This window comes from Camarhynchus parvulus, chromosome 17 (assembly GCF_901933205.1).
Source record: "Camarhynchus parvulus chromosome 17, STF_HiC, whole genome shotgun sequence".
Taxonomy (NCBI): domain Eukaryota; kingdom Metazoa; phylum Chordata; class Aves; order Passeriformes; family Thraupidae; genus Camarhynchus; species Camarhynchus parvulus.
In genome coordinates, this window is record NC_044587.1 from 9,583,421 (window position 1) to 9,595,128 (window position 11,708).

An 11,708-nucleotide genomic window follows, 5' to 3' on the forward strand; every position below is an offset into this window, starting at 1 on the left:
GCACTCAAGCCCTACTATCACTGAGGAACGTTCCAGTCTTGCTCTTTGTAACTGGCTCCAGGACTCACTTCAAGCTACTCCTTTGGAGAAAAGTTGAGAGGAAAGGGGAGAGCTTCTCTCTTTGTGGAAGCCCATCTGAGAAGAGGCTGTTGACTGCTGCCTGGGCTGGGGGCAGCACTGGACACCTCTGATAGTGCAGCACAAGAGCTGGAACCTCAAACAGGAACTGGTTTCAGTGGAGCTCATCTCCTCTGAGTCTTCCTCCTCTTGAGCATCTTGTCCAGAGACCCCAAGGGGCAGACCAAGGCCAAAGGAAGCCATGATCAGCCTCAAGAGCCCACACCACCTGCTCAGCCACACCAGGGCTCCACACTCACTGAGCAGAGGTTAAAAACACAGGATGCTAGGCTTAAAAATATGAATTTTCTTTTTTTCTTTTAAAAATGTACAGTCAGATTTCAAGTGGATCTACAAGAAGACACTCAGCTATCTTTAAGAAAAGTAAACCTTGCAATGCACTGCATACAGTTTTCTAACTAGCCAGAGCCAGTGAGTTGGGTGAACTGCAGCAAATCCTGAAGGAGCTTCAGTGGCTTTGTTTTTGTCTCCACCACGTGGGCAGAGACACTCAGAAGGCAGCAGAGGCTCAGCTCCTCTCCCCTCAGGCCTGCCCTGCAGCCCAGCTCAGCGTGAGGCTGGGGTGGGCACGGTGGGCAGGGGCAGCTCCATGGAAGGAGTCTCAGTCACTTCAGCTGGGCTGGGCTTGCGCAGCTCCAGTTTCTCACTGAGCTGGTTGTAAAGCTCCTTCACAGCTTCTCCACTCTGCAGGAAAGAATCAGGGACAGGGGAACAGCACAGTCACACTCCATTCTAGACAGAGCACCAAGTGTGCTTCACCCTGTGTGTCTAACACAAACCAACAGAGGAGGAGGAAGCCACAAGGTAATTAATTAGGCCACTGCTTGGTGGCCTTGGAAAGCAGAGCTTGTGTTCCATTAAACAGTGTCTGGCAAGGCAGCTGCTTTCACTTGCAATCAGTATTCCCCTTCTCCTGCTTCCCTTCCTACCTGCTTGGTGGGCTCCAAAGCTTTCTGGAGAGACTCCAGTTTGGCTGGGGCCACTTTGTGATGCAGATGCAGCAGCAGCCTGAGCACATGTCTGTGCACGTTCTCCTTCCTGCAAGAGCCAATTGAAAGCACAGTAACCAAGACAAACAAACATCTTGAGAACAAGGAAGCCAGAGCAACAGAATAATTCCCCCCACCACAGACTTTGTTATAATTATCCAAAACCCCTGAGAATTGGAGCTTCTGGAAGGGGCTAACTTAGTGTAAGCACTAACACTGCCTTAGACCTTCAAGGATTCAAGGCACTGTTCAACAGGAGTGGATTACCTGCACAACCATGAGGAGGGAGGGGGAGATTTTAAGCACAGAGTGTGTGGAGGAAGCAGCAGAAGCAGCAGCAGATGCTGCTATGCTCCAGCAGGAATTTCAGCCATTTTTAGGGAAGCTTTCTGGAGGCTGAACTTGTCTGCAGGCCACCAGCTAAACCAGAGTGACTGACCAGAGGTAACAACAGATTTCTGTGTGCTGCTGATATTGCAAAGAGCTGAAGTTAACTCTACACAGCCAGAGCTACTGCAAAGCCTGAAGGATATTATCCTTTGCAACTCCACCTTAGGGATAATGAACAGCAGTTTAGCTAATAATTCACAGTCAAGACATATCCATTTGGCTGATAAAAACTTCATCCCAAAACATACACCTTTCCTTAAAGGAAAACAGCATCAGCCTGATATTTCCACTGCTAGTGAAGAATTTGCTGAATTACTAAACTCTTGTTCAAAGCAGTAAAACTCTGTCAGGTATTCTGTAAACTCCCTCTCTCCAGTGAGAAAAATCTGCTTTACCTGGAGCAGGCAGTGAGGAAGAAGCCATCAAAGAGACTGGTGCAGAACTCCTCGAGTGCAAACTCATCACTGAGCAGGGTGAGGTTACCAGTGAGCAGGTGCAGGAAAATGTCACTGAAGGCCAAGTCACTGAATGTCTCAACTACAAAACATGGAAAGGAAAGAGACACAGACTGACAGGGATGTGCCAACACCTGTCCACACAGCTCCTGTTCCTGCTGAAAACCCTGCAGTGAGGTTTCATCATGGAATGTTGGGGTGGGAAAGGACCTCAAAACTCATCCAGTGCCAACCCCTGGCATCATCAGGGACACCTTCCACTGTCCCAGGCTGCTCCCAGCCCTGCCCAGCCTGGCCTTGGGCACTGCCAGGGATCCAGGGGCAGCCACAGCTGCTCTGGGCACCCTGTGCCAGGGCCTGCCCACCCTGCCAGGGAACAATTCCTCCCCAATATCTAATGTAAGCCTACTTCCTTTCAGTCATTTTTCTCTCATTTCCTTTGCTAACAGGCAGCCCAGGCAGGTGGCTTTGATCCTTCCGACATAAAAGATTAGGAGCAGATTGCTCCAGAGCTCTCCTGCAACTCATCCTAGAGGAGTCAGTGAACAAGACAATACTGGTGAAAAAATTTAGGCTCAGTCCTATTTTGTTACCAGCTTTTCCACCACACAAAGCCAAGTCCCAGCAACTTCTGGGCACCTGCAATCACTTTGGGCAGCAGCAGAATTGGGGCACCTGCTCTGTTATCCTTCAGATTCATTCCAAATGGTTCTCAACTGATCTCATTGTTAATGGAGGCCTTGATGTAAGGAACCACTGCCCTCAGCACCGTCCCCAAACTCTCACATCAGCAGAAAATTGCAGAACCCAAACACTCCTGCAAGGACTCACAACTAAGTCACCAGAAGAGCCAAAGGCAGAAGAACATCATGTTCCTGGTCTGACATCTCTGTCACTCCAGGTTTAGTGGCCTCCTGGGTGTCCAATATAAGGCAAACAGAAGATGAGACAAAAACTTACCTAGTGCTGGCAGGAGCCTCAGAAAAGCATTCTTGTTCCTCTGTTTGGTGATGTGAAGGATGTAATACAGCCCAATCTCACAAGCTATTCTGTTCTCCTGCAAGAACCTGTTATGACACAAGCAAAATTTATTAATCAATAAACATATCATTTTTTTTTAATTTTTAAGAGTTTTAAAGTACTTTTGGGATGGTTATCAAGCAGGCACAGCAGTGGCTAATCTCAAACCCACTGAAGAGCAGCTATTCAGTGAGTGAGCAGACGGATCATCCCTGTGTTCACTACCACACTCCAGAAAAACTGAACATTCTGCAAACAGCTGCATTTAACTGTCAACAGTTATAATGTATTCCTGACAAAAGTGCTGTTCAAAATGGCCTTTAGAAGAAGTCCTAATACTCAAAAATTATACAAAATCCAATAATGTTTTAGTCTCCCAAAAGTCAAACATAACACTGTGATAGAGGAGAGCACAACTACCAGGACTCAGTATCCCAGATTCTGGCACACAGACAAGAATTGTGCTAGAAATCAGTGGAAGATCTGAACACAGCAGAGCACACAGAGGTTTTAATTATCTTTCTGATGTCCCTGGAGTGACAGGTGATCAACAGAGAGAGTGAGGGTGCCAAAAATGGCAACTTTATGATTTCAAATAGTGCTCTTCAACATGGGCACTCATCCAGCTGCACCCAAATATCACCCTTAACTCAGCATTCACTGCCTGGGAAGCTGAACAGAAACACCAAATAGTCTCATATTCAATGAGAGAATGGTCCATTATAGGAAATACTACTTTATGTAGATAAATTTTATTTGAGGGAGCACAAGGGAAACCTGTTTTGTTAAAGTTCAAACTCGATTAATTAGCACTGAATCTCATCCCAGGAAGCCCTGTCTTTCGCACAGGCAGTTTTCCCCTGCCAGGTCCGGCTGGCTCCCTGCTGCTTTGGAGCCAGACCCTGCAGTGGGTGGGGCCAGGCACGTACTTGGTGAAAGCCTCGGGAATGGCGCTGGGGTAGGGGATTGGTCCCTTCTCCTCCGAGGGCAGCTTCTGATCCACTGTGAAGGTGTGGTCATCCACCACAAAGGACATCAGCAGGGGCAGGAACCTGGTGATCAGCTCGGCTTCCTTGGAGGGAGGGAAGGACAAAGGGAAAAGAACAAAGCCATCATCAGTCACTTCATGCCACCTGATGGTCCTGAAGGGCCGTGACAAAAGCAAGGCAGTGTGAGGAGCCTCATCCTACAGTGAGGAAAACCAGCTTACAGACATCCAGTTCCAGTCAAAATTCCTGAATAATTCACTTCCACACAGTTCCATGGTAATTAGGAAAACTCTGCTTCATCTCACTATAGGAACACTCCTGCTCAAACCCTTTCTTTGGACAATTGTGTTGCATTTCTTCTGAGAGGCCCTTCCCAGCCCTGCTGCAGGCATGGGATGTGTTCAGGATGACATCAAACTGCTGATGTCAACAATCAGTGACTCCCAGCATGGCCCAGAGGCTTATTTGTGGTAACACAAGCACAAATAAATCAGATTTTAAAGACTGATTCAGAGACTCCCTTTGGAAAGAAACTGAACATTTTCCCTTATAGGTTCATGAGAGAGCACAAATAACAGCACTACCTTCAGAATTACTGGTCACTCTCACTGCTACAGTCCCAGTGTTATGCACACCCTCCCTGGGTGAATGTAAACATCCTATCAGCCAGGAGTGAATGCATTTTAGAGACTTCAAATGTGTCCCTAGGTGTTTATAAAACATTTACTGCTTTATAGTTCAGAACAGAAACAGCAAATTCCTCCTGAGGAACAGCCCTGCTGTGCAACACCAGAGTTGGCCCTCCTGCCCTCAGCTGAGCTACACCAGGGATTCCTGTAACACTGGGAAAGGATTTCCAAAGCATGGAAAGATTACAGCTCAATGTGGCACTACATTAAACTGCTGTACCAGAGAGCTGGGAGGGAAAAAAAGAACATTTTTTCTTGTCAATGAAAAGTTTCTGAACTGCTACCAGAGTTTGAGACCAGTCCTGGAAATCCTGCTTTCCTCATGCAAAATGTGTTCTACAAACCCATCAGTTGTGTGCAAGACTCCAGGAAAAATGAGAGAGCAATGAGCAACCAGTGGAGCATTTAACAGAGGTACAGGCTGATTTTACAACAGTAAGGACCAGGCACCCATGGAAATAAAAAGGTGGGTAATGGAAGCTCTCAGCATGTCCAGAACAGCTGCTCTGTGACCACTGTTTTTTCCCAAGAAAGCTTTGATGAGACCTTTGGAGAACAAATGTTTAATCAGGAATGCAATAATAAATAAGTCTAAATTTGATTAATTGTGTTAAATTCTTAACATCAAAAGGGCTCACCATTTTTGGTTCCTTGAAGACTTGGCTGTCAATCATGTCCCAGGCCCCCTGTCCCAAAGACAGCATCCTAAGGAGCAGCAGCAGATCCGGGCTTTCCTCCAATTTTAAGGGGAGAAGAAAAACAGCTATTTTAATCTTCACATGAGATATTTATTTGGAAGAAGTGGTTTATATTCAAAGCTGTTCTGGATTAGCAGCTTTGTCCAAGACTGCTAAAGGCATTCAGTTCAAGTTAATTGAAAACTGATCCTCAAATGGGCATCAAATAACTGCCACACCTCAGTGTTTGGGGAGGCTTTGTAAATTTATAATGCACCAGGAAGTTTGCAGCCATCTGAGCACGTTTTTAAAATGTGTCCAGCCCAATTAGTGCATTAGAATATAATGTGTGAGAGTACAAACCAAGTCATCTCAGCAGAAGAAAGGAGAAGAAAGGGTGTGTAAGAACAGATTGTTTGTGTCCTGAAACCCAAACGACTTTCAGTCTTAAACTGTCACAAGGAAGTTGCTCCATGCAAGAACATTTAACAACTCGGGGATAAAACAGAAAGTGGCTCCCATTGTTCAGACACCTGTCAGGGTGCCCTTTTTTAACCCTTCAGCACCTCCTGCAGACTCCACTTGCAGGAACTGTGTTTTATCTCAGCCACCAGACCAGAGCTGTGCAAACAAACCCATGGCATACACCGTGGCAGGAGGAAGGTGCTGCTGTCAGACAAACTGATGGAGGGACAAAGCAGGGAGGCACAGATTCTACACATCATTCTGTATTTGCACAGCTGCCAGGAGAATGAGCCATGCAAAGAATTCATGGTCAGTTTGGAGAGTTCCAAAATGCCCACCATGTCCAAAGAGCTCCCGCAGAGCTCTGCAGCAGGTGCTGCAAATGGACAGGAGTCATGTTTCCCTTGTTCCAACTGCCACATTTGGGAACTTAATGAGCCTTGGATGGTGCCAGTCCTTCCCTGATGGCTGTCAGTCAGCCTAGAGCACAGTCCAGGTCAGCTACACAAGCTGCAATGCTTACCCTGGGTAAGGTGTCCTGCCCAACCAGGTCTTGCAGGTGCCTTATGGTGCTCAAGGCCAAGGTGTTAATGGCAAAGGGATCACACAGGATCATTGATAAGTCCCTGAGAAGAAGTAAAAACCAAACACTTATCATACATACCCAACAACCCCATGGTACAGATCCAAACCCAGCTGTGTGCACCTGATGAACCTTGTCCTGCCTTGTAAAGAACTAACACTCATGGTGGTTTTGATGTGAAAGAGCACAAATAACCATTGTGAAAGTCTTCTGCAGTGAGATCAAGCACAAAATCCCCCACAGCCAGCTGAAGGTCTGTGGGGAGGCAGCCCACAGGAAGTGGGGCTCTGGTGGCCCCAGCTCTTTGAGCTGGCAGGTTTTAACCATCTCCAGAGTGCTGAGGACAGAAAGGTCTCAGAGGCTTTTGAAAAACAACAAGTAAAAGTGAATTCTTAAATAGTTTAAAATACCAATGGACAAAATCTGAAAGTACCAGCTAAATAAAATACTGTGAGGGCAACCTTCCAGACATGTAAGTGTACCAGATCACAGCAGGGCTGTCATTTGAAGCTAATGAAGTACTTCAACTGACAAACATCACCAGCCCACCTTCTCTGGGTTTAAAGCCAGACAAGTCATTCCTAAGTTATTCTGACTCCTTAAGAAAGGCTCCTGAATTTTGTTATGAGGCCACAGGGGAGACTCAAGGGTGGCAAGTGAAGCAGGGCAAGCTTTGCCACCAGGCTGTGCTTGGCTGTGACTCTGTGACTGCACAGAGGTGCTGCTGGAGGTTTGCTGGTTTTAGAGAAGAATTAACACCTGTCAGATGTTGTGAGTGCCAGGAAGCCAATTTCAGTTTCCCAATGAACAGCCCAAGGGCCTTACCCCAACACTTGTTCTTGTCCTTTCTTCACCCCATCCAGGAATCCTTGCAATTCCCGAGCTCTCTTGTTGTCCACGAACTTCTCCCGAATGCAGGCGTCGAGGCACCAGGTGAACTGCCAGCAAATGGAGGGAGCTTTATGAACTCATTAAACCAGCAATAAAACACATGATGTCAGAGAAAACAGACTCAGAAAGACCTCAAAATATCTGCAGTTGAGATGCTTCATTAATGCACCTAGGCATAGCACCACACTGGTGACAAACACAGAGGTCAGAAAGGCCAACACCCCAAAAGCAGGTTAGGAATGCCCAGGGAAGTTAACCTGGGGTCACTTTCTCACTTCCAGGGAAAGCATTTCCTGACAATGAAGGAGCAGGCATTTATTAAAATCCACCACTGCCCTGCACACCTGTGGATTTACACAAGTAGGAGACTGAGAAAGAAGCAGCATCATTTAGAAATAAAAATGTGGTTTAGTTTGGCCATTGCAATAGCACTCCCACTCCCTAAATAAAGGAATATTGACAGTGGAGGTGTTCCTGCTTTAGAGCTGTATTACTGAACTATTTCTTAAGCAGAATACATGTAAAACTTAACTACTTCAGAGAAAAGGCCTTGTTCCAGGTCAGAGTGATCCTACCATGAACAAGGGGTCAGTAACAAGATCCTCCTGTGACATTACCCCATCTGTCACTTCCCAATATTTGAATAGTTTCATGTTTTCATTCATGTTTCATGTTTTCATTCAATATTCAAAGTATTTTCTGTGTTTACTGACAGATGGAGCAAATCCACAACTGGGAGGGAAGCCTGGATTAAGAATCTGGGGCCAGCTGATGTTTTTTATTATTTCTGCAGCATCCACATAGAAGAGAGGTCAGATTAGACATTGCTTGTAACACTACCAAAGCACCCTAAATTTGAATGATGCATGGGTTATGAAATGAAAGCAAACTGCTGGTTAACCAAGATGAAGTTTTCACCTGAAGGTCCGAGGAATATAAGATGATATTTAGGTTCAAGGTCTGAGCTCTCTTTACAGAAAGGACTAATTTTTTCCAGCAAATTCTCCACAAATACCCCCATCTGCCCCACGTGACTGGTACCTTGTGGCAGGGATCAACAGTGCAGATCTCGCTGATCTCCAGGTCATGCAGGGACATGAGGAGCTCAGCCCTGAGCGTGCAGTAGTGGACGTTCCTGGTGCGCAGGAAGAGTGTCCTGAGGAACTGCAGCACCATGTCATAGAGCTTCACGTTCTTCCCGATCATCTGCGTCAGCTTCTGCACCACCTGAGCTCAGGGGGAAACGTGGGCTCAGCACCAAGAGGTGCTCTCATTCTACACACACACACAAATGTAAATTAATTATCTTATGTGATTTACCAAGACTGAAGCATCTGCAGGGACATAAGGTCCTGAAGAGGAACTGTTTACCCCAAGATTTCCAAGAGCATTTGTTCAAGAGAGGTTCACCAAATCTTAACAGCCATAACATTTTTTTGTCTCAACCACTACTTTATTCTACCCTTCTGATTCTCCCCCCACCCCTTTGGGGAGTGACCAAGTGGATGTGTGGTGCTGAGTGTCCTGCTCTGCAGTGCAAACCTGGAGTAAATTGCACCAGAGCACTTACACCAAATGATTCTGAAAGCAAAACAAGCCTAAAGCAACCCCTCATGTAACAGGTGTGCTGCCCTCTCTGAAATTAAAGGTTTATACTGCCTTAATATAATTCAACTTTTCTGGATGCCAATTAAATACAACTTTCTACATCCTTTAAAGAAAAAAAGGCAATTTCAATTAAGCTATGTCCACTAAAAAAGGTCCCAAGAAAGCAAATTTAACATATCAGAATACTCAAACTGATATGAAAAGAGATGTTCAGCCTTAAGAACAGCTGAAGTGAATTAAAACCACACTGACCAACAGAGAAAAAAATCTGCCCTTTCTTTTTTTGAAGTGCATAAACAGCTTAGAACATTCATCATTTATTACACAACAACTAAAATAATTCCTGCTGTTGTCACCAAGATGTGTAGCAGAAAATGGCCTGATGTTTGTTGCAAAGAGTTTGTTCAGCTAAATAACTTCAGCAGTGAAGGTGGGCAGAAGAAAACAGCCCAGGTTATGTGATGGTTGGCTGAAAGCTGATAAATTTCCCTCACCAGCGCATTGTGAGGGTTTCCTTGTCCTTACCTCTCCTTGACGTCTTGTTTTGGGAGATGGACTGAAGAAATTTTGCAAGAAGGAAATATCATTGCTGAAGAGAATGTTCTCCTTCTCCAGGATGTATTGCTTCAGCAGGGGTGACACCTCATCCCCAAAGAGAGCCTGGTTGTCCTGCCAGATCTGTCTCTTCACCTCCACAGCACAGGCCTTGTACAGGTCCTTATCAGCCATCACCAGCTTCAGCTTCTTCTCAGGGACCTGCAATCCCCAGAGCAGTTACACAGTGAGCAGCACCTCACCTGCCTGTCCATGTAACCATCCAAATCATGGAATCACAGACCCTCCTGAGCTGGGAGGGACCCACCAGGATCCCCCAGCCCAGCCCCTGTCCCTGCCCAGCCCCCCCACAACCCCACCCTGTCCATCCCTGGCAGCGCTGTCCAAAGGCTCCTGGAGCTCTGGCAGCCTCGGGGCCGTGCCCATTCCCTGGGGAGCCTGGGCAGTGCCAGCACCCTCTGGGGGAAGAACCTTGCCCTGAGCTCAGCCTGAGCTGCCCTGGCCCAGCCCCAGCCGTGCCCTGGCTCCTGTCCCTGTCCCAGAGCAGAGATGGGAGCTGCCCCTCGGGAGGAGCTGCAGCCCCAGGGAGCTCTGCCCTCACTCTGCTCCAGCTGAACAACCCCAGAGCCCTCAGCTGCTCCCCACAGCCCCTCCAGACCCTTCCCCATCCTTTTAACATTTTCCAACAGCTTTAGATGTTTTTTTTATCTTGTGCCCAAACAGCCCCAGGACTCAAGGTGAGGCTGCCCCAGTGCAGAGCAGAGCAGGACAATCCTCTCCATGCCCTGATCCCCACCTCAGGCAGTCTGGGCATTCACCCACCTGGTGTAGCAGTAGAGCAGCCCCAAGAGACTTCAACAACCAAATCACAAACCATTAATTCTTTCAAGGAAGAAAAAAGATCTACTTTAAATCTCCAGTGCTGAGATTTGAGGTGATATTTCCAAATTCAGTAATTTACTGAGTTCCAGCAGCGTTTTGAGTCCATTACCTTGAGTGCAACATGACGCTTTTAGTAAGGACACTCCTAGAGATTTTTGTTTCACAGATCTGATTCCCTCTCCTGCCTACTTTTAATTGCACTCTTCAAGTCTTACCTTCCCCTTGTCAGAGATTTGTAAAACAGCTGTGGAAAAATTCACCTATCAGCAAACTTGGCTTTTTAGGAAGCTGCATGGATTGAAGGAAACAGGGAACATAGTCTTGTCTGACTATGAAAAAGTGAAATGCTTTTTGAATTAGTCCACTGAGCTGTTAGCAGACACAAGAATGTGTTGGATCCTCAGTCAGTCCCTGACACTGAACAACACACTTGCAGAAGGTGCAGAGGGAGCAGAGCCCACCTGCCAGAGGCACACCAGAGATGTCACACCAGAGATGTCACACCAGTGACACACCATGTCACACCACGTCACACCAGACCAAGCAGTGCAGTGCTCCCACCTTGGGCAAGTGCTTCATGACACACATGACCACGGGCTGTATCGAGGGCATCTTGACCAGGGAAAAGCTCTTCTCTAGGAGATCTTCCAGCTTCTTGTATCTGAAATCATGGAAAAACACCAGACTAGGTACCATGCAGCAGTAAAGGAACAAAGTGGCCACCTCAAAGGCACTGGAGCTCAGTCCCTGAGGAACCTTTAGAGAAGTCACCCATGCACTGCATTCTCACACAGAACTCCCAGCTCACTCCAAGGAACCAAGGACACTGCTGACAAACCTCTCCTCGACCTTCCCCTCCAAAGCGATGGCAGAGACTCTCTCCAGCAGCTTCTCCCGCAGCTCATCGAACACGGACTGGTGGAACTCGAGCCGGGGGGTGCCGTGCAGGTCCAGGAAGGGCAGGGCATACTGCAGCGAGGGCAGCAGCACCCCGTTCTCCGTCTGCACACAACCACAGGGAACTGGCAGCGGCACTCGGGATAACAAATAAAGCCAGGAAAAGCCCAGACAGCACTGGGGGCCGTGCCGTGCTCCCTGTCCCCGCTCGGCCCGGCCCCACACGGCCCCTAACGCACCTGGAACTGCTCGATGGCCTTCAGCGGCTCCGTGCAGTTCGTGAGGGTCTCCTTGAGATCCTCGCCGTTGGCCACTCCCAGCTCCTGCAGCCCCGCGTACATGTCGGCCTGGCCGGGCCCGCGGGGCCGCTCCCGGCTCGGATCCCGGCTCAGATCCCGCTCCCGATCCCGGCTCCGATCCCGCTCCCAGTCCCGGCCCCGATCCCGCCTCAGCTCCCGCCCCGGCTCCGCGCGGTCCGCC

The 11,708-nt window shown here is 47.8% G+C and overlaps 1 protein-coding gene across 1 annotated transcript; it reads right to left on the reverse strand.

The window, feature by feature from the left end:
• Positions 1-409: 409 nt before the first annotated feature.
• On the reverse strand, positions 410-11,688 carry NELFB (negative elongation factor complex member B). Its single transcript, XM_030961305.1, has 13 exons — positions 11,468-11,688; positions 11,170-11,333; positions 10,893-10,992; positions 9,420-9,650; positions 8,328-8,513; positions 7,221-7,333; positions 6,336-6,438; positions 5,309-5,404; positions 3,922-4,064; positions 2,933-3,039; positions 1,913-2,054; positions 1,068-1,176; positions 410-822 (listed from the first exon to the last, which is right to left on the reverse strand). The coding sequence occupies exons 1-13, from the start codon at positions 11,567-11,569 to the stop codon at positions 685-687; spliced, it is 1,734 nt and encodes a 577-aa protein (XP_030817165.1). The 5' UTR covers positions 11,570-11,688; the 3' UTR covers positions 410-684.
• Between the last annotated feature and the right edge of the window lie 20 nt (positions 11,689-11,708).